The sequence below is a fragment of the Colias croceus genome, chromosome 24, assembly GCF_905220415.1.
Source record: "Colias croceus chromosome 24, ilColCroc2.1".
Taxonomy (NCBI): Eukaryota; Metazoa; Arthropoda; class Insecta; order Lepidoptera; family Pieridae; genus Colias; species Colias croceus.
Window position 1 is genome coordinate 6,550,430 of NC_059560.1, and position 23,837 is coordinate 6,574,266.

The window sequence follows — 23,837 nt, forward strand, 5'->3', positions numbered from 1 at the left end:
GCATATTGTATACATGATTTTTCGTTTTTAAGCTATTGCATAGCTTCTATCGCGGGCCTTGAGCGCGGGGACCGAATCCAGAAATTGCGTAACGAAAAACCTCACGCTCGGGTGGAGGTGTGGCTTGAAGGCATAGCATGCAATAGCTTTACCGCGGCTGGCCCCGAGTGCCACACGTCTTTTTTTTTCAGTACAGGGTTGTGTTATTTATAGATAATAATATTATAATGAAATATTTTTGGAATGTTTTAAATAAAAATTATTTATTAGGAAATTATAATATGGGGAAGATGAGTGATTAGAAATAGTTAGGAATCTTAAATGACAGTTTGTCTGTGATTATTATTCATATATAGACATTTTATGAATTGTGTAGTATTGTGCCTTATCTAAAGCATTATTTTAAAAGTAGGGACTATCTAGTTGTTTCTTTTATTGTTATCTAAGTATGTGTTAATAATAAAAGACGTCTAGTTTAATAAAAAATAAATTTAAATTAGTTCTGTATCTTTGGAGAAATTAATTGTTAATATTTTAACATTAATTATACTGTAAGAAATAACACGCGAGGCCGGGTTAAATATTAATTTGAATGTAATAAGAATGTACTGCGATTCTACACAGCTACCTAATTGATGTAGGTAGTTGATAACAAAACGCAGCGAGTCAGCGACTATTAGCAAAGTGAAGGTAGTTGGGTCGAACGTCGTATAAACAACGTCCGAGCCCCTAGGCACGATTCGTACGAATGCGCCACGAGACAAAGGAAAGCGGCTTTTTATAGTATTCGACAGCTAAGCATGTTCAGACTTTTAATAATGACAACTATGTTGACAACTATTCATCCACAAAAATATTAAATCAAAAGTTACGTCTAACACGGCCATACTGACAATCGTACGTCCTCGTACGCCTTTTCTCGTATTACAGTACAACGGTAGTTCATCTCGGGATTACACAACCATCCTGCCTCGGCCACACTGACCTTACAGAACAACAATCACATCCACATGACATAGGCACTACGTTCGCGTATCATGGGAACAACACCTACTCATTTGTGACATAGGCACGACGTTCGCTTAACACAAATGAAGGCTCAACTACCCCGGACCGCAGGGCGCAGTCCGGATAGCACACACAATTCCTTCGATGAACTACATTCCCGTTACAATAATCCACGCAACAAACTTTTACTTCACACAACGCACGAAAAAACACAAACGCCAGTATGCCGTTACAAAACTACGTAAACTCAAAACACATTTAAAAAGTATGGGCTTGAATTCTATCCCGCTTCTGATGTAAGAAATAACACGCGAGGCCGGGTTAAATATTAATTTGAATGTAATAAGAATGTACTGCGATTCTACACAGCTACCTAATTGATGTAGGTAGTTGATAACAAAACGCAGCGAGTCAGCGACTATTAGCAAAGTGAAGGTAGTTGGGTCGAACGTCGTATAAACAACGTCCGAGCCCCTAGGCACGATTCGTACGAATGCGCCACGAGACAAAGGAAAGCGGCTTTTTATAGTATTCGACAGCTAAGCATGTTCAGACTTTTAATAATGACAACTATGTTGACAACTATTCATCCACAAAAATATTAAATCAAAAGTTACGTCTAACAATACATAATCAATACTAATATTATAAAACTGAAGAGTTTGTTTGCTTGTTTGTTTGTTTGAACGCGCTAATCTCGGGAACTACTGGTCAGATTTGAAAAATTCTATCGGTGTTTAGATAGCTCATTTATCGAGGTAGGCTATAGGCTATATATCATCACGCTACGACCAACAGGAGTGGAGCCACGGGGGTGAAACCGCGCGGAGCAGCTAGTAATTAATAATATTATTAGTTTATGTTGGACACCTCAAGTATGGGTTTGAACCTGCTACTGCTTGTTAAGTGTAGTGAGCACCTACTAAGCACTCATAGACCAATGGATTTTTTTTCGGTTTAAATTATTGTCTGAGTTACACTATTATAAATGTTTAATCTTATAATTATTGTAAATAATACTATTTTAGTAAATAATAAATACTTATATTATTGATATAATCTTAGAGTAAGTAGGTTGTTAGAATTTGTGGCCATTTTGAAATGTTATCACTATAATTATTTTATTTTAACCATTTATTTATTATTTTATTTTATGACGAATCAATACTAAAACAAAGTCTTTATAAGATAAATAAAACTCATTCAAAATATAATTATTATCAAGAAATCTATGTAAATGACAAAAAACATACCTATGAATTTATTATCGTCTAAAAGCATTTTAATATCAATTTTATATCATGTGATGCCATTATTTATGTACTTATAAATCAGTATTAGAATATTGTTACTGTAATTGATATTTTTATAAACATAGAGAAATATTCTAATAAAAATAATTAGTCAACGACATTGTGTTTTATTTTATACCTTATTGTAAAGATGTCAAAGATCATTTTAGATTGACTAAATTACAGCTGAACTGAAACGTGTGTTTGTTTCTAGAATGTACGTATCCGAGGAACTATGGCTCATATTTGAAAAATTCTTTCAATGTTACTTTTAAGTCCATTTATCGAGGAAGGCTTAATCATGGCAAATAGGAGCGGGCTATGCGGATAAAACCGCGGAGCTCAGCTAGTTCACCATACAAGACAATGGTGAGCCTCCTTATATTTAAAGTTAGTTAAATACTCAAAGAGAAAATATGTCTTATAAAGTAAATAATGTAATCTGCACTGTAATGTGACTATAAAATAAATAAATATTTCAGGACAATTTTCACACACGGCACGATCTGATCATCTGATCCCATACTAAGCTTTCGCTTGTGTTATGGAAACCAGATGGCTGATAAACATACTTACATATATAATTCTAAATAAATAATTATATAGATAATTAACACCCAGACACAGAGCAAACTTCTATGTTCATCACACAAATATTTGCCTCGGGTGGGGATCGAACCCACGACCTCTGGCTTGGAAGGCAGGGCCACTACCAACCAAGCCAACCGGCCAGACTATAGTTTAAAAAAACACAAAAATTTGACGTAAGTAGCTAGAGAGAAGACATCAAAATCCAAAATCTAACAGAAGCAAATCGTTTTAACATTATGAATACGAATCAATCGAAGTTTCCTTCATCGGAAAACTTTTTAAAGGTCCCCAGATTTATTCCTATAGAAAGTTATCAGAATTCGGAATATGCAAGTCAGTTTGGAGTTACGGATCGTGATGGATGACGAAGATATTCTTGTGAAGATCTTTATAATCAAAAAGGAAGGTAATAAAAGATTGCTTAAATGTGAAGGCCAAAAAATATGGAATGAATTGAGAAAGTCTGTTGAATTTGGAATCACACGTAGTTATAAAACATTCAAAGCCGCGTGTGTTTACTAGATTAATATAACAAAGAAAATAGATTCGATTTATTCGTTTATTTGTAGCTAAGTACGTAGTATATGAGTTAAATAATAACTAATTGAACGCAAAAACTATAGAACCGATATCAAATTATATTACCTACCCAAATCTTAGGCTGGTTGCAGAGCTCGACCGACCATCAGTGCGTACGTCAGTCGCGCTTGTCATATGTATGGAAATTCATAAAACCGTTCATAGCTAGACCGACCATACGCTCGCGTAGGTAGGTATTGTCATGCGCATTAGTGTCATAGTCATACAATTGTTGATTCGTATCGTCAGGACCGACGGTACGCACTGACGGTCGGTCAAGCTCTGCAACCAGCCTTACTCTATAGGTAGGTACTGAATATTAGTAGGTACCTTTATTATGCAAAACAAATATTTCGGGTCGACCCGGGTAAAGCTGGCCCTAGCTTAGTAAGGCAATAGGTACATAATTAAATCATTTGATACAAAAACGAGTAGGTAGGTACATTTTCAACGAGCACTTATAAACAGCTTTACAAAATCGAGTTTTATCTGATCCCAAAGCCTTGCTAAGTTAGATGGAAAACAATAAATACTCTTATAAATTGTATTTGCAAGCATTAATTCTAACAAATGGCTCGTTCCCACACCCATTCGAAGTTCGACACAGCTCGAGATAAAACTTAACCTGGCGTTTGTTGGGACGGATTTGGAGATTTAGGGCCCTGAAGTTATTTATATTTTATTTCTGATTAAGATACTTCTTTAGTATATTAAGTATAAGAAAAAGACAACGACTTTATCCACTTGGTAAGTAGGTACACGTAGGTACCTGATTAAAAAGTAACATAGACCTACGCTAATTATTCAGACTATACAAGCAAATTTTGCATAAAAACAAATAAACATCCATAGCTACTCACCGATTTTGAAATATTTAAGTACATACCTAATTATTATTATTACTTACTAAAAATTAAAGTTGCATATTATTATGCTATTAATTATATTTCATAAAAACCAGTGTGTGTAACGTTTTTTATTTTCCTTTCGAAACACGAGGCGTTCTGATTTCGAATAAATATTACCTATAAAACTAATCTACAAACTGAATCTATGAACCTAACCAAAGAAGACACATTAATTTCAATAAATATCTTTAAAAAACAAACATAACATGAAAAAGAAAAACAAACTACCAAATCCGACTCTGTTATCAGGCTTTGCTTATGCAAATCACGAGAAAGGACACTTGGCTGAATTTGGTTTTCAATGAGATTTGACTCGAAATTTGACGACGCTCTGCATTCTCACTTTTTACTACGACTTTCATTTTGATTTTGAGGTTGAAAGAAAATATTGTGTATTGAATCTGCGATTGCTCCTTATGATATTAACGTAACCAGTATTTTAAAAGTATCCTCTATAGTTAAAACGATTGTATTGTTTACTGTAGTTTGTATTTATATTTTTTTATATTTAAGTGTTGATTGTTAATGGAATTTACGGGACTAGGTGGTCGCTAAGCAAAAAATCCTCTTGATGATTAGAAATTATTATTATTAAAGAATGAATCAATTAGTTTAGCATCAACTGCTCTTATTAGACAATTTCCGTAGATGCTATTTATTGAAAATACTCTCTGGCTGATTTAACTTTTTGAAATTGTATACTAGCTTGAACATCTATTTAAACTATGGATCGGACTTATTGTCCAACAATTTTTTCTCTAAACGTTTTTAAAGCTTTCTTGAATCGTCATGTTACATAAAAAAATAGTTCACCAACGATTCGGTATATAGTTTCATACTGGTGGTACATAATTAAATATTGACATACGTATTTTATAACAGGTATGTACATGTACAACGCATTACATAGTATAGTTGTCCAGTACGAAAAATATTCACGTTGGGGCCCCTAAATAGGAAAAATGGGATGTGTAGAGTAATGTAGGTACCTATCTACTTATACGCTCTATGTAACATAGTGTCTTTCAAATTTGAAGAGCTTTCAGTTGTAAGTGAAAAGGCGGATTTATTTCGTGAGATATATTTCTGTGAAGAAAGGTGAATTTTTCGTAGTATTTCATATTTTGCTAGAGCTAGAGTCTATTTCATATGTCTAACAATATGTAGGTAATTTTAAGCTTGAAATTGTAATAATTTAAAAAGTCTTTCAAGTCAATTTATATTACTTTAATTTGCAAATAACATTAAAATAATATAATTTCCTGTTACATTGTATTTAAAGTATCTTCGTACGTTTAAATAATATCTTGTATCCTTTTTTTCGAAAAGCTGGCATTGAAAATGACTGTGAAAGGTACCTACCTACATAAAAATGTTTCAATTATCCCAAAGGAAGCACCTTCTTCTAGTTATGACATTTATTTTGATATCTTCTTTCGTTTAGTTTTTTGCCCATTTCTCTTTAATCACATCATGTGCTCCTTAAAAAAAAACATCTTCATCATAATCATTAATCAATCATATTATATGATAACATTTTAAACACAAGAATGGTAGGTACGCTAAAATCGTTCTTACTGTAATTAATTTTTATACAATATAACATGATAAAACTAAACAATGAAATTTAATAAAATGAATTTCAACGAACAATGCATTATAATAAGTATAGGTACAGAGAGCTAGATCTGCATAAATACGAATTGCAAATTAAAATCGAAATCAGGTCACGGCAAGAGGCAGATATTTTTAACGAGCACACCTTGTATTCGCCATCGAGGGAACTAGGCTCTGAAATACCTAATTAGTTCGTTAATTGTTTTACTTACATCTTTATTATAGATAATGTATAATTTTAGTAAGACTTAAAAAAATATAAGTCTAAACGTTTATTATACAATAAAAAGTACCAGTATAAAATTAATAAAAACGATTAGTTTAGAAGTAAAATTTCTTTAAGCGCGTTGAGGGTAAAATTTCATGGCAATACAGTCACGTCATGGAGGGCGACGATTTTGGTATCTTTGAATCTTACCAAAGAAGTTTCACTTCTGACCCGAGTACTGGGCACACACGCTCTTCTTTCTATTCTTTGATTTGAGAATATGGTAGTAAATAAACTTGGCTATTCATAATATAAAAGTTTAATATATAAACGGTTTATATATAACGGGTATAAGTCGTAATATGTGAAGATAAAAACATTTTTATCTTCTTTCTTGCTTACATTTATATGAGTCTAACCAAATTTTGTCCTTTAGAGGCTTATCCCCCGTTGTGATATGTCGTAGGTAGCTTTTAAGTAAATATTTCAGAACAGAATATTTAGTCATAAATAATTCATATTTCGCGAAAGTAAGTATAATATGCGAAAGTTCATTGTTATAGGTTCTTGCTAATAGACGGATTTTTACATTTCCAGTGAACCAATTTCGCAAATAAATAAATTATCATTAAAATAATCAAATAAATACCTATCATTTAATATTATCTACCTAAATGGAAAGTTTCAAAAAAATTTGCAATCTAGGTATACTTAAAATTTATCAGCATTTTATCAAATCCTCACGAAGATTCCAATTTTCACGAATTTCTACCCGTTATTGTAGTAATAAAGAGATATATAGAGTCTCAGCCATCGGGGAGGTAAAATAAAAACTCCCGATTGGCAGCCTCGTCGTGATTTAAAAGTTGGGGCTCGTCGCCAATTCCAACTAAAAAGTGGTCTAATTTATAAGCTTTAGCTTTCTAATTTGTATTATTTCTACAGGTAAATGTATTTTGTCACACATTATCTATTATTATTGCTTTATCTTTATCACTTAGAATCTTGTACTACACTTGTATCTTTATCACAAGGGTTGAAGAATATGTTCAACGATTTCAAGTTAAAACCTATAACAATTTTATCAATGTTTAAACTAACCAATAATATTATTATTTCTTCCTTATACCAAATGAACTGTTAGGTACAATAGGTAGTAGTATGATGAAAACAATGTACAATAAAAGCTTTAATAATAAATTAAGAACCTTTTTATTTCTGTTTCAATTTTACGTAAGTATCTTGGAAATACGTAGACGCCTACTCACAAATTAAAATAACAAAGTCGTTTATGCTACAGCTGGATCCAAATAATACTAATCATGAAGTAATTTATTTACTTCATAATATTAATAGAAAGTAAAGTATGGTTTTCCGTTTTTATTATTAAATTATAATATTTTATATATGTGGGGATGGTGTAAATGAAAAGCCAAATTCGCCCAATCGATTTATTTCCCAGACACCGGTTACATATCAAAAATACATTTTAACAATCCTCCATTACATCGTACCCAAAAAACACAAAGTCAAGTCATAGACAACCAAAAATCTACAGTCTACAGATAACATGTCCACAGATTAAATAATAGAAAAACACAGACTAAAAATAAAACTAGTAATCATGAAATACATCTTAATATTTTATCCTATTCCCACACGGTCATCCTGCAGAATCATCTGTCCCAGATGAGTCAACAGTCGCTACCCATGGCTTCATCATGTCAGCTGAGCTTGAGGTTCTCAGAGGGCCTTCACCCTGACCTATCTTCCTTAAATTATATCGTTCATTTCTCTTCTTCTCAATAACTTCATACGGGCCGAGGTATTTTGGATAAAGTTTATAACCTTGTACAAATTGTGTCCTTTTAATCGCTACTAAATCACCTACTTCGTAATTGTTTGACTTCTTTCTCCTTTTATTATAATTTTTAATGTTTTCATCCTGTATATTCTGAATATTTGCTTTCGCCATCCTTCTTAGTTCTTCACGGTCGTTGTAAAAATGTTGCTGAAACTCTTCTTGTATTTTATTGTAAATATCATCATCTTTATCATTCATTTTGATTCCTGTTAAAAGTTGGAAAGGTGACATCTTTATACTTCTCTGATATGTGTTATTCAAACATCTTTGCAATTTACTGATATGTTTATACCATTTTGTAGGATCGTCTGATGATAATTTGCTTAAAACTTCAATAATAATTCTATGTATTCTCTCAACTTGACCATTTCCTCTCGGTTGACCAGTTGTGATTGTATGATGCATAATTCCTTCTTCTTCGCAGTATTCTTTAAACATGTTGGATGTAAATGAAGTGTTGCGATCGCTTATGATTCGTTGCGGCGAGCCAAACGTCTGTTGTTGAATATTTAATTTATCTATTACTTCATTGGTGGATAGTGTCTTTGTCGGATAAATCCATGTAAACTTTGTGAATCCATCTACAACGGTAAGAATGTATTTATAATTTTTATTGGTGGATGTCAACGGTCCTAAATGATCAATATGGTAAGTAGACAATGGTAAATCTCCTTTATCTATTACATGTAGAAATCCCTCCTTCTTTCCTCTTTTATTTGAATTAAGTATACATTCCACGCAATTATCAATGTTTGTTTTAATCTTTTCCTTTAAATTCTCTATATAATAATTTCTATTTATTAATTCCTCAGTTTTAACACAACCAAAATGTCCGTTTTCATGATGTTTTCTTATAATTTCATTTTGCATTTTCTTAGGTACAACCATTAATTTATTTCCATCCTTAATCTTCCATAACATTCCATTCTCTAAAACATAGTCATCATAAGATTCCTTTTCTAATACTTTCTTTATTAGTTTTATTTGCAGATCATCATCTTGAGCTCTTCGCAGGCGTGCTGCGGTATCGGTAAGTACAATTATATTCTTTATAGGCTGTCGGCTGAGAGCATCTGCATGTTTCATCCTTGCTGCAGGCCGATGTTCAATCGTGTAGTCATATTCTTCAAGTAAGAGCGCCCAGCGAGCTACTCTCGGAGGTAAGTCTTTTTTCTGCAATGTCATAGTCAAGGCGGAGCAGTCTGTAACAATTTTAAATTTAATACCTAGCAAGTATACTCTAAACTTTTTAACAGCTTCAACAATAGCTAATATTTCTAAATAATAACTGTGATACTTTTTTTCAGTAGCGGATGTCTTCTTGCTCATGTAGTAAACGGGATGCATCTTATTATCTGTTAAACTCCTTTGCAATAATACAGCACCATATCCTTCAGCACTTGCATCTGTGTGTAGTTCTGTTTCTAAATTCTGATCATAAATCTTCAAAACTGGAGATTGACATAAAATAAACTTTAATTTCTGAAATGCTTTTTCACAGTCTAAGTTAAAATTAAAAACAGTACCTTTCTTTAGTAAATCAGTCAGAGGTTTTGCTATTAAAGAATAATCCTTTATAAACTTTCTAAAATAACCTGTTAGTCCGAGGAAACTTTGAAGTGACTTTATATTGTGAGGAGTCTGAAAATGTTCTACAGCGGCAATTTTCTCCACTGAAGGTTTAATTTCACCTTCTGAAACAATATAACCCAAGTAATTAATACTTTTTTGCATAAAATAACATTTATCCCAGTTAAATAATAAACCATACTCTTCAGCTCTGTCAAATACTTTTTGTAAATTAACAAATCCTTCCTCTGCAGATTGAAATGGTAAAATGAGATCGTCAAGATATGATAGAACAATACCATCCATAATAAGATCCTGAAAAATATCATTAATAAATCTCTGAAAAACAGAAGGAGCAGTGCATAAGCCAAAAGGCATCTTAATGAATTCATATTGACCTCGTGGTGTTACAAATGATGTATACTTCTGACTATTAATATGAACATTCACATGTAAAAATCCATTTTTTAAATCAAGCGAGGTAAACATTTTTGCATAAGTTAATCTGTCTAATTGATCTTCAATGAGTGGTAGTGGATATCTTTCTTTAATAATCTTCTTATTCAATTTCCTGTAATCAACACACAATCTATAGTTTCCATTCTTCTTTTTTGCAAGCACAATTGGACTAGCATAATCAGACTTACTTGTTTTTATTATTCCTTCATCAAGCCATTCTTTAATCTGTTTGTCAACAATGTTAAGCTCCAAAGGTGACAATCGTCGTGGATTCTGATAAACTGGTACATCATCGGTTAATAATATTTTAAGTTTTACATTTGATGCTTTAGTACATCTTTTGGGGTTATATTCTTTTATAATATTCTGTATTTTATTCTTATATTCTTTGTTTTCAATATTTGTGATATCTTCATTTTCATTCTCTAGCATTGTAAGGTGTAATATTCTTGTTGCAGTGATAGTTCCAGATTTAAAATTGATTTCTACTTCTTTCAGTACAGGATTTCCTAATATAATGTTGACAGGGATAGCGCCATCATCAACAACATAAAATAAAGTTTCAAAATAACAATCATCAATTTCAATTTTTGCTGTGAAAGATCCTTTTGTATAAATTTCCTTTTCAGCTATTCCAGTTAAAGTTTCTGTTGTTCCTGAACTATAAGATAACAATTTTTCACCTTGAATCTTCCTAAAATAAGACATAATTATTAAATTAGCATCGCTTCCGGTATCAATCAGGGCTTCTACATCAATATTATTTATTTTCAGCTTCTTGAAAGGTCTCACATCAATATTATTTTTAGTTGACATAATTTCCAAACTCTTTTTTATACTTTTAGAACATTCAGTTGATTTATGGCCAAACAAGTTGCATTTAAAACATTTAATGCCTTTAGTACAATTAGGCGACTCATGATCTAAATCTCCACAATTGAAACATCTCTTTACTCGTAGTGTTTTTTGAATTTTCATGCCAATGGACTTTGATACTGAATTACTTTGAATCTTATTAGGTGAATATGATTTTTTCTTAATTTCTGAATAAATGTCTAATTTCTTTCTGAATTCTTTAATGTTACAAGCGCCATATAAAATATTTTTGTTGGACTCACTGTCTTTAATACCGTCGATGACATATTCCATCAGGGCTTCATCTTCAACATTCCCAAGTACTGCAAGTTCCTTCATATGTAAAAAATATTGCTGATGAGTCTCATTCATCTTCATCCGGCGAGTTGAAAGTCTCTTGTGAACAGTTGCACTGTTCAACTTCTTACCAAATTCCTCACGGAGCTCAGACTTAAGTGTATCCCACGTGGTGGTCCCACTTAGTGAACGTAAAAATAGCTTGGCGGTTCCCGCGAGAAGCCGCTTCGAAAATATGAGTTTTTCTATTTCGCCCCATTGCATTAAAGAGGAAATATCTTCAAAATCTTTTACGAATGTTTCGATGCCATAGGCATCATCACCCGAAAATGGCGTCATTGATTTCTCTAAGTCATTGAAGGAAATACGCGGCGATGGTTCACCACAATCATCATCATCTTTTACTCGTTTCGGCGGCATGTTGAATAATGTAAATAAAAAGTTTTATAGTCTTCAAGTCGTAATCGTATAATCGCTTCTTTAAATCTTAGTCTTCGTTCGTAATTCGTAAATTCTTAATCAGGTTAAATCACCGGCATCATAGTCTTCGTCTGTTTTTTCTTTATTCCACCATCCCGTATCCCGGACGAGCCCCCAAATTATGTGGGGATGGTGTAAATGAAAAGCCAAATTCGCCCAATCGATTTATTTCCCAGACACCGGTTACATATCAAAAATACATTTTAACAATCCTCCATTACATCGTACCCAAAAAACACAAAGTCAAGTCATAGACAACCAAAAATCTACAGTCTACAGATAACATGTCCACAGATTAAATAATAGAAAAACACAGACTAAAAATAAAACTAGTAATCATGAAATACATCTTAATATTTTATCCTATTCCCACATATATTTTATTATAATAAAATCCGCTCTTGACTTTAACTTATACCACACGGAGCTCCAGTTTTTAGAGAGATCTTTATGATGACAAAGGTTTGCGCTGTACCAACGCTTTCAATATTATACTCACTTCAACGTAAAGAGAATATTTTCGCGATGGAAGTATAATGCTCTTAAAATATGGCTGCTTTTAGATACACCTGGGTGAGTCTGGATGCAGTAATGGGGCCTTTGTGCCTTGCTTTTTGGTGTGAATGTATGAATATTTACTTCCTGTTGACAATTTTATGGTAAATAGTATAGCCAGATCTCCCATATTACCAATTTTAATAGAAATGCATTATACATTAAACAATAAGTTATATACCTAATGTGTTTCATAATTCATTATAGTCAATATTATGGTAGAAAGGTATAGGGTATATTGCCAGATCTTCTATATTGAAATTTTGTTTTAAATTTAATATTTTTGGAAATTTAAATTACATTATACCTACAATAATAAAATAATTATGTATTATCTCTTAACTAGTTTCTAAATCTTGTTCGGCTCCGACCCTTTTTTTAACCTTTGTTCATGTTTTAAGTACATATCATTAAAAGTCTTTCTTCAGTTCTATCAAGTTTAAGTGAAACTATCAAGACTTTCTTTTTGATGTAAATATTGTGTAAGGCTCAATGATACAAAATATATAAGGTAATTGATACACGTAAACCAACATGGTTAAGCCATGTTGCAAAACTACATCTAATTGTAACAGCATTTTTTATGCTGTGGTGTAGAACCACATTATGAATAAACTAATTCTTGCTACAAACCTCATTGTCTAGGCATCCGCCTAGCGACAGCGGCGCAGGGACGGCATCAAGAAACCGGTTCCCCGATCGAGCGCCGTCCCCGCGCCCCTCCTCAGAGCCGGGGCCCCGTTCTCTTCTACCTCGAGCGTCGTACGCGACACACGCCTCCTATAGGCGTGCTATTGTCCTTTTCATTATATATTTTGTACGAGTCATTGTAATAACTATCAAAATATATACTTTAGAACCTTTAGATGGTTTGATTTTTTGAAGCCCCAAGACCCCAGTCTTGCACATGCTCCTGAGTCCTGGGTGACGTGGCGGGCTGCACGAAGCGACTGGGACGGCACGGCGAATAATTGCTGTCTTAGTCTTCGTATTCGGTCCTCCAAATTGGTCTTCCAAATACGTAGTACAATAATTAATGTTCCATCCGAAGGCGTGGCAATCCGTGACCTTTGTCCGTCCTTCTGTGTGCCTTGCTATCACGTCGGGGTCACCACCCCAGTGTTGCACATGGTGACCCCGACGTGATAGCAAGGCACACAGAAGGACGGACAAAGGTCACGGATTGCCACGCCTTCGGGTGGAACATTAATTTGGAAGACCAATTTGGAAGACCGAGTACGAAGACTAAGACAGCAATTATTCGCCGTGCCGTCCCAGTCGCTTCGTGCAGCCCGCCACGTCACCCAGGACTCAGGAGCGTCCGCCGACCCGCCGACCCGCCGACGCCGCCAGGTGCCGCAGCCACGGTCCAGCAGGGAAGTGAACCACTCCTTTTATTCCTTTTTTCTTTCCATACAAATTTCCTCTCTTCTTGACTATCAAGCTCTGCCACTCTTACTTTCACTAGGCCAAGCTTTAGTCGCATTTTTATTGCCTATGCTGCGCAAGTGAATATCGATTTTTCAGGCTTTAATTTCCTTATTTTTCGAAATTATCTAAATTGCCGATCGATCCGCTCGCACATATCTGCATAAAATCTTTATCTTATTATTTTTTTGAGGAGTTTCATTACATTAAAATTAATTAGCTTCATGCTATACAGGCTTACTTGAGCTATTCGCAATATTTTTTGCACTATTAAATTAAAAGCTGCTTGTCTATATTCTCTTATTATTTTATTTCATAAATGGCATTAGTATTTTCATTTAATTATTGAATAAACTTGCACTCATCCCATCAATTTAAAGCTAAAATTCATAAATTCCTACGTAAATATTCCATTGCAATTTGCATTAGATACCTAAACGCTTCGCTTTGCTTGCCAGTGCCGGACCGCGTGACTCGGCTCGAGTCCCGTTATCTGCCGCCAGCTGTTACTACGCACGCGCCCTGCGCCAGCGCCGAGTGAATATAAGCCGGATTAATTTACGTATTTCTTTTATATTATTTTTCTTAATTTGAATTTAATTCTTCCTCCATTTCTTGTCGATTTATAATTAATATATTTTTGTTCGAAATATGACTTCTTACGTAAATACTAGATCCTCCATTAAGGGACGTTTAACTAAATTTAAGAATTATATCAATAATCTTTTTAATAGCGATCATATTTCTTCGCAAGAAATGGATGAACTTGCATTGAGGTTGGATCGTTTTCGTGCATTGTTCACGCAGTTCGACGATGTGCAAACGCGCATCGAAATCGAGAATCCAACCTCGATGGAAGCCGAAATTGATGCAAGGGATGAAATTGAACAAGATTTTATTTCTCTAATAGCCAGCGCCCAAAAGTTACTTGACAAGAATAACTGTGAACTAGCAAGTGTAAAGTCCGAAAATCAAGCTCATTGCGGTCATCAAGGTAACGAAATCAATTTTAGATTACCTTTGATAAATATAGGGAATTTTGATGGCTCTTATTTTAAATGGCTTGAGTTTCGCGATACCTTTGAATCGCTTATTCACAATAACGAGCGCATCAAGTCCATTCATAAATTTCATTATTTGAACTCGTACTTAGAAGGTGAAGCAGCTCGAGTTATAAGCAATTTAGAGGTTACCGATTGCAATTATATCGTAGCTTGGCGTCTCCTTTGCGAGAGATATAACAACAAAAGACAATTAATTTTTTACCATTTAAATTCTTTGTTTAATGTACAACCTATAGGCCGAGAGTCGGCGAAATCTTTGCGTTACCTAGTTGATCATGTGTCTAAAAATCTGCGCGCCTTAAATACATTGGGGCAGCCCACTGATCATTGGGATACTTTAATTATACATATGGTTTCGGCTAAGCTCGACAATAATACTAATTTGAAGTGGGAAGAATTTAAAAATACTTCTTTCAACGACGATAAAATGCCGTCATTATTTGATTTTAATAAATTTTTAAAGGGTCGTGCTGACGTTTTAGAATCAGTACAGCGCAATAAATTATTAGATAAATCGTTTAATAATAACAATAGTAAGCGGGAACACTTTGTTTCTCATAACAAGTCAGACAAGTCCGTAAACATGAAAACCTTCACAATTTCAGCCGCTCCCGTTGCTTCTTCTTTCCCATCGGCTTCGTGTTTCTTCTGCAACGGCGGTCATCGCATTTACGACTGTTCGTCGTTCCGGTCCTTGAGCATCGAGGATCGAATCGCCGGCGCTGCTCGATTGAAGCTCTGCCTCAACTGTCTTAGGGCGGGGCACACCTCACACCGTTGCCGATCTCGACCCTGTCGTATTTGTAAGAAGCGCCACAATACTTTACTACATAGGGAGGTTACTCAGGCTGATAATACACAAACTATGGACTCGCCCACGCCGTCGCGGAGCGAGTCCGGAGTCGCGTCCAATCATATGGCCGTCTCCCATTCAACTCAGGTGTTGTTGCCTACAGCGCTCATTCATGTATACAATCCCGTTAGCAACGACCACGTGACGGCACGAGCGATGTTAGACTCCGGCAGTATGACGTCGATAATAACTAATGAATTAAAACATAGATTGCAACTAACGCCGCAACACAATTCTGATGATTTAAGAGGAGTAGGTAATATTTCATTGTTTAAAACTCCTGAACGTTGCGCCTTGCAAATTAGGTCTATACATGACAATAATGTCATTTTTGATACATCGTGTTTAGTTCTGCCTAATATTTCCGCTAATTTGCCGCATAAATACATAGACGTGTCTCATTTAAATTTGCCGCGTAACATCAAACTCGCAGATCCCAATTTTAATCAGCCCGGTCCAATTGATATATTAATCGGTGCTGACATTTTTTGGAGTTTAATCGGATCCGAGCAGATTACGTTAGGTCAGGGCATGCCGGTTATGCGCAAGTCGAAGTTAGGTTGGGTAATTGCCGGGCCAGTTAGCGCCCCTTCGAGATCAAGCGACATTTTATTTAATTCATTTTTGCAATACAATACACTGTGCATCTTTCACAGTTTTAACGAGTCGCTGACTAAATTTTGGCAAGACTCATGTAACCGATTCATTAACTTTTTCAGGTTGGCTTAAATCTCGTTATAGTAAATTAAAAACATTTGTGTCAAATCGCATTGCTAGTATTTTAGTTACTGAAGACGATGAATGGCGTCACGTGCCCACGTCAATGAACCCGGCTGATTACGCATCGCATTGTGTTGAAGCCTGTAGTAGTAGTAGGCTATTTGATATTAATTTGTGATTTTGTTTTTGTTTTGTCTTTTTTACATAAGCCTCTATGCAACTGACCGCGATTTGCAATGAACATTAGCATTATTATTATTAGAATTAAGGGTTAATGTTGCCGTTAATGATTTAATTGGGGAATAAATATGTAGGTAATTTTATTGATTTTGACAGATATTCGAAACTTACGATATTACAGCGCGCGTTCGCTTATTTATTACGATTTATTCATAACTGTCGATATACAAATAATAAACATAGCGGTGTTCTACAGCCTGAGGAACTTGACTCGTCCTTTAACATTTGTGTAGGCTGGCACAGCAGAATAGTTTCCCCAATGAATTGAAAATTCTTCGCGACACCCAATCATTTTTATTTTTATTTATTATTTTACACTTGATATGTGTCACCCCATTCTTCTCCATGCCAAGCACCGGCTAACTAAGTTGTTGTTTCAGCAGGAGCACTAGCGTTTACTACAATGCTGCTCCTCAGCTGACTAAGTTGTTGTTTCAGCAGGAGCACTAGCGTTTACTACAGTGCTGCTCCTCAGCTGCTATTCGTTTTTGCGTTCACATTCATTAGTGTTGCGTTGACTTAGCCGGTCCCTTTTTTTATTACTTATATGCGTGGGAGGGGATGTAAAATAACGAAATGTTATTTAATTTATTAATTTATTTTGTTTAAATTTTTGTCGGAGCAATAGCTTAACGATATTATAAAGTCAAGTTCAATTTCAGAATTTGCTTCAAACGAGGGGATTAAGTTTGAATTCGAACCGGCTTTCTCTTCTCGTTCTTTCGACCTGGTCGAATCAGGAGTACGATGCGCAAAGTTTTATCTTAAAATAATTTTAGGGAATGCCCACATTTTGACATTTGAAGAGTTGGCATTTTTCGTTCAGTCAAGTAGAGGCCATCCTGAACAGCCGACCTTTATGTCCTTCCTATGATCCTTTATCTTCCTCTCCAGACGAATTCCAACCTTTTACTCCAGGTCACTTCCTCATCGGCCGTGCGCTGACGTCGCTGCCATCGCCGTGCGCGGCGGACATAACCAGAACTGCTTAGATAGGCTTCAGAGACTCGAAGTATTCAGGCAGCAGTTCTAGCGCCACTGAGACCTCGAGTACATCGCGGAGCTGCAGCAGCAGACGAAATGGCGTCTTCCCGTCAGATGCCTGCAACAAGGCGACCTGGTGTTGGTGAAGGAGGACAATGTTCCTCCCTTAAACTGGAGGTTCGAACGCGTAACCAAGCTTTTCCCTGGAGCTGATGGAATTTTACGAGTGGCCGAAGTCGCCACCACCTCCGGCTCCTACAGGCGAGGTGTGAAGTACCTTTGCCCTTGCTGGATGACGCAGAAACGGTTTTGGAGCCTGAAGTCTCCAACGGCCCCCAGTATGTCTAGGCATCCGCCTAGCGACAGCGGCGCAGGGACGGCATCAAGAAACCGGTTCCCCGATCGAGCGCCGTCCCCGCGCCCCTCCTCAGAGCCGGGGCCCCGTTCTCTTCTACCTCGAGCGTCGTACGCGACACACGCCTCCTATAGGCGTGCTATTGTCCTTTTCATTATATATTTTGTACGAGTCATTGTAATAACTATCAAAATATATACTTTAGAACCTTTAGATGGTTTGATTTTTTGAAGCCCCAAGACCCCAGTCTTGCACACTCATCATTCCGAACCTAACAAAACTACATCTAGTTTTAACAGCATATTTATACTATGGCTCTTCATCTTCATTCACTTATTCTTGTTACAAACCTAATTTCTCCAACCTAACAAACGACCTGACTTCCATACAATATAATCTAATCAAAAAGAAGTTTCAAGGATATTTCTAGATGTATAGAACCGTAAAACATGGAAATCTACTAATCCCATTACCATAAACTGCTAGATTCCGGTGTCAAGCGACTCTACGTAGAGGAACGACTGTCTGTCACAATGTTCTAGAATTTAGTATGGTTTTAAAGGATTTACATGTACTTAGTTATAAGGAGAAAACAAGAAGAGTATAGGTACAAGATTTCTTAGCTAAGATTTACTAGTAAGTAGTGGCGGCTCGGAATATCGTACGATCCGATGCGCAGAAAGGAAGGTATTAGCGGGACGTTTACCTGTGCGCACCCGCACTCGCACCTGCACCTAACGAACCGCCCTTGAGTTTGAATCGAACTGTACTTTTTTACAATACTTAGGGCTGATTCCCCGCTTGCTAATTGAATGTCCCTGATAGTCCTTTTGCCAATTATTTACGTATTTTTCATACATTATCAGATAAAGTATCAGCATCTAAAATAATACTCCTCCTTCTTCCTTTGATTTTACATCAAATCTGGGCCACACTGTATAGTGGATAGTCACTACTACAATTTTAACCTTACGTTACAACGAGCAACATAAAGCGAAAGCCATTTTTATTTTCTACTAACAATTACAATTTTGAATTCCATTTCAGTGTAACAACACTAATTATGCAGCCTTGTATTACAACGTATCATATTATCACATAATACTTTAATTCCCCACTAATTCTATTACCATTATCTCTTATAATTCGGTGTAACAGTCAGCCGAACTTATCGCGATCGTGCGACGTTGCCGATTTATGTGCGAACTTTATCTCTTCCGTTTGACGTTTCGGCCGTTTTCGGTGAGAGATATTCGCTTCGTAGATTCTAATACGTATAGTTTTAATTAACTTGTAATAAGGGTGGTTTTTGCTTGTACTAAACCACCGGATATATACGTTTTTCTTAACATCGTGTAGAAGGTAGTTTGTTTCTTATTGGTAGTATTTTGGGAAGCTAGGGAAAATAAGCTTGTCAGACTATTTACAAACAGGTGCTTATGATATCATTTTTAAGTTATTGCTTATATATAGCTTCTATCGCGGGCCTTGAGCGCGGGGACCTAATCCAGAAATTCCGTAACGAAAAACCTCACGCTCCCCCCTCCGACGGGCACGGAGGTATGGCTTGAATGCATGCTATGCAATAGCTTTACCGAGGCAGTCCCAGAGTGCCACACGTCTTTTTTTATTATATACTCTGCTTCTGTTAAAATTGACCTTTTTGTAAGAATATTCAAAAATAATATTACTCACAAGTGATAACTGCGTTAAAAACAACCGACTTCAAACTTGCACTTGCAAAATTTACAAATACCTACAGACAAAAATGCTTATAAAATAAAAACTACTGGGCCTATCCGAATAAAATTTTTATGGGACCAATTCGACACCATCCCGCATCGAACAAAAAAAGAATCACGTAAATCGGTTCAGAAACTTCGGAGTAATCGGTAAAAAAAAAAATCATACCGGCCGAAATGATAACCTCCTCCTTTTTTTTTGAAGTCGGTTAAAAATAGCGACCATGCCAGGTTTAAAGCTAAAAAATAAATCTATGTTGAGAAATAATACACCTACTTACTACTCGTGAAATTGTAACAGCAAATCAGATAATCAGTTCAAACTTATAAACAAACTAAGAAACAAACACATCCTTTTTGAAGTGACACTTCTTTATCGGGGTTGGAAAGAAAATTTAGTGTTTCATTTTTTCGTTAAACGTGACATTTTTCGTTACGCGCCATCTTTTTATTATCCCTACCACGCGTGATTCAACGTATTTCTGTAAAGTTGCATATAGTAAATTATTTTTTGAAAAATAAGGTGATAAAGAAGTTTCACTTCTTACGTGTGTACACTAGTACACGCACACATTTTTTTGTTCTTGGTTTTTATTGGCGTGTCGTAGTTATTCAATAAACATTATTTCTATATTTACACATTTATTTATAGAATTACTAGCGGTCCGCCCCGGCTTCGCCCGTGATACTTACATGTTTAAACTATCCTATCTCTCAAGTTGGATCGAACTGCACATGGTGTGCGAATTTTATTATAATCGGTTAAGTGGTTTAGGAGTCCATTGAGGACAAACATTGTGACACGAGATTTATATATATTAAGATTTGCATCTCTATCGTTGATAGCACACACCTATAATTGAAACACAATATTTACCTCTACAAAGATCAAAGCTGCACAAGCTTACAGCAAGCCTGACCAAATATTGATCCGCAAATCCATTAGATTGACAAGCGCCTCTTGGATTCAGTACTTAGTGTGGGTTTAAGATACAGGAAAATGTGTTTTAACACACATACATAAAAAGACGTGTAGCACTCGGGGACTGCCGCGGCCGCGGTAAAGCTATTGCATGCTATGCCTTCAAGCCACACCTCCGCCCGTCGGAGTGGGGAGCGTGAGGTTTTTTCGTTACCTACGGAATTTCTCGATTCGGTCCCCGCGCTCAAGGCCCGCGTTAGAAGCTATGCAATAGCTTAATAATATACAGACAAAAAAAGTTTCGTAAAAAAGAGCGTGAGCGCCGAACACACGTGTCAGAAGTGAAACTTCTTTGCCACGGTACAAATATACCGTAATCGTGGTACATGTTAAGGTACGTTTTCTCTCTATAAGAACCGTGGGATATTATAAAAAAGAATTATCGAATTCGGTTCAGCCGTTCTCGAGTTATGCTTACCAACACATTTTGCGATTCAATTTTATATTATAGATTAGGTAATAATAATAACTATTAACCGTTTTTTTGGTTCATAGTTGTAATACCAAAGTATATTCATAATAAAATACATACCTATTATAATACTCTTACAACTGAATATGAGTACGAACATTTCGATCGAGCTTTATTTAGCTTTCGATATAACCTTTATAATATAGAATATCTCATTAATTTACCGCAAAATCAAAACGTTATTTGATTATTCGATATTTGTTTTGTTAATACAATAACAATCAGGACCATCAGGGCCCTCTTTGTTCGTATCGGAAAATTGTCCATTTGGCGTAAAGGCTCGTTCACAAGGATATCAACTTTTTTTTTCATACAACTGCCAGATTTGCAAAAATATTTGTATATAAATAGCCAAGTGAAGCCTGATTATGTCATAATTTAGAGACCTTTATGGATATTTAAAAATTCCTTTTTCTTTGGGTTGTTTTCAAAATAATAAATATAGGTACTCCGAATTTGGCTTTCCTTGAAATCTAAATAGTTAATTATTTGTTTAGTAATGTTATCGTATTTATACATTTACTAGCTTTCCGCCCGCGGCTTCGCCCGCTTTATCTGAAACCTAATAAATTATACATTAAAACCTTCCTCTGAAATCACTCTATCTATTAATAAAAAAATAAAAAAAAATAGTTTTAAAGATTTAAGCATACAAAGGGACATAGGGACAGAGAAAGCGACTTTGTTTTATACTATTCTACTTTCACTCTACTATTCACAATTACTTTTAACTTTCAAGTTTCAATTTTTTTATTATGTAAGTAGGTACTATATTACGTACTAATCAATGAAATCGTAATTTTTTAAATTATATAATTTCTTTTAAAATCAAACACAATGAACACAGCCTTAAATTGAAATAGATAAGAATTCCTTTCAGTCGTAAAGGCAGGATCCAATTAGATATTCGAAGGACCATCGGCCTTGAGATTTCAATTTTGTAAAAGTAATTCATCTAATGACCACGTTCACCTTTGACTGAGATAACCACTTGGAATAATGGCCAATTTGTTTTATTGTTACATTTTGTATAATATTTTACTGAAACAGCTTAACGTGGAGTGGTCGGCTATTGCTAAAATATAGACCAGTAGTGGCTCAGTGATGAGACCGAATCGATAAGTCCGGGGTTCGAGACCAGGCGAGCGCACAGAAAATAAATAGATTTTTCAATTTATCTGCGCATATTGTAACATCACTGCTCGAACGTTAAGGGAAACATCGTGAGGAAACCGACAGGTCGAAGAATCAAAAGTTCGACGACATGTGTCATCCGCCAACCCGCACTTGGCCAGCGTGGTGGATGTGCCTGTACCCTCATAGAAGGCCCGTGTCTCATTAACTTTATCTAGGTCAATTATTCTTATAGATAGCTTTATCGAGATTAAAACAGCCAAATTACGAGTGAGTTATAATTCCTTTAAAATATTATTATTGTAACTTCCATTAGTGTTAGTTTACGTTTAATGCCTCCTCCACACTACTCGCGAAGTTGAACGAGGTTAGACGAATAGAATAATGTAGAGAGGCACTTCGGCTTACTTCGTCCAACTTTACCTCGCCTCGGCCGACTTCTATTTGTTGTCGGTTTTTGCGCCCGAGTCAAAGGGCACGAAGTTACCTGAAGTTCGTTCTGAATATGAACGTATGCGTTCCTCGCGAAGTTGAACGAGTGTGTAGTGTAGCACCGCGGACTTCAGTCAACTTCGGCCGAGTACTTCGCCGAGGAACTTCGCGAGTAGTGTGGAGGAGGCATAAGATTCCTGAGCAGTCTTTCGAAGCAATTGCTGCGCGAAGCGCCGAAGCAGCTCTAGGAAAATAGCGCACGCAATAATCTGGACCGAGCTACGTGCACAATGCACATAGACCAAAACCCGCATAATAGGTACAGATACTGCTTTACATAATATAGAACACAGATCTATAACGACCATATCATTAGGGCCAGATCCATTCGGTTTTAAAATCCCAAAACATTGAACGTAAAGACAGTTTTCGTTACTCAAAGATCCCACCCGAGGCGTCATCAACGTCACAGCTTAAACTTACAGTATACGACATTTAAAAATGTATTTCCCCTACAATTTTGCTTTGAAACTCTCTTTGTAAATGCCGTTCCTACGCTATTTGAACGTTTGTGCATACATATGACAGTGTTCGGCGAAAGAGGATTTATATATCATTAATCTTGTATGATATTTCCTGGGATACTTAGTTATTCTTCTGTGTTTTATCACGTTGTATTAAATGATTGTATAATATTTACATTATGTTAGTTGTGTTCTGTGAACGAGGAAATTTTAAATCTTGTTTGGTTTAAATTACAAGTATTACATAATATAAATAAGTAAAGGATCATTACATAAAAAGCATGATAAGAAAATACATACCTCATACTAAAGACTAGGAATAGGATTAATCATTTATTATAATATAAATAGCTAGGCTATATCTTAATCTTAATATATATAAATCTCGTGTCACAATGTTTGTCTTCAATGGACTCCTAAACCACATAACCGATTATAATAAAATTCGCACACCATGTGCAGTTCGATCCAACTTGAGAGATAGGATAGTTTAAATTTCAAATCGTTTTAGAGAAAGCGGGCGAAGCCGCGGGCGGTAAGCTAGTTATTTTATAAATTTACATTTCAGCAGAAGTCCTTTTTTTCGTTTTGTCACTACGTTTATGATCCTTCTTTATTTTATCTC

General features: G+C 35.5%; 1 protein-coding gene across 1 annotated transcript; it reads left to right on the forward strand.

Moving 5' to 3' along the window:
* Positions 1 to 538: 538 nt before the first annotated feature.
* On the forward strand, positions 539 to 17,579 carry LOC123702652. The gene is made up of 4 exons (XM_045650414.1): positions 539 to 551; positions 14,040 to 15,883; positions 16,347 to 16,490; positions 17,482 to 17,579. The coding sequence occupies exons 2-4, from the start codon at positions 14,362 to 14,364 to the stop codon at positions 17,577 to 17,579; spliced, it is 1,764 nt and encodes a 587-aa protein (XP_045506370.1). The 5' UTR covers positions 539 to 551; positions 14,040 to 14,361.
* Positions 17,580 to 23,837: the final 6,258 nt, after the last annotated feature.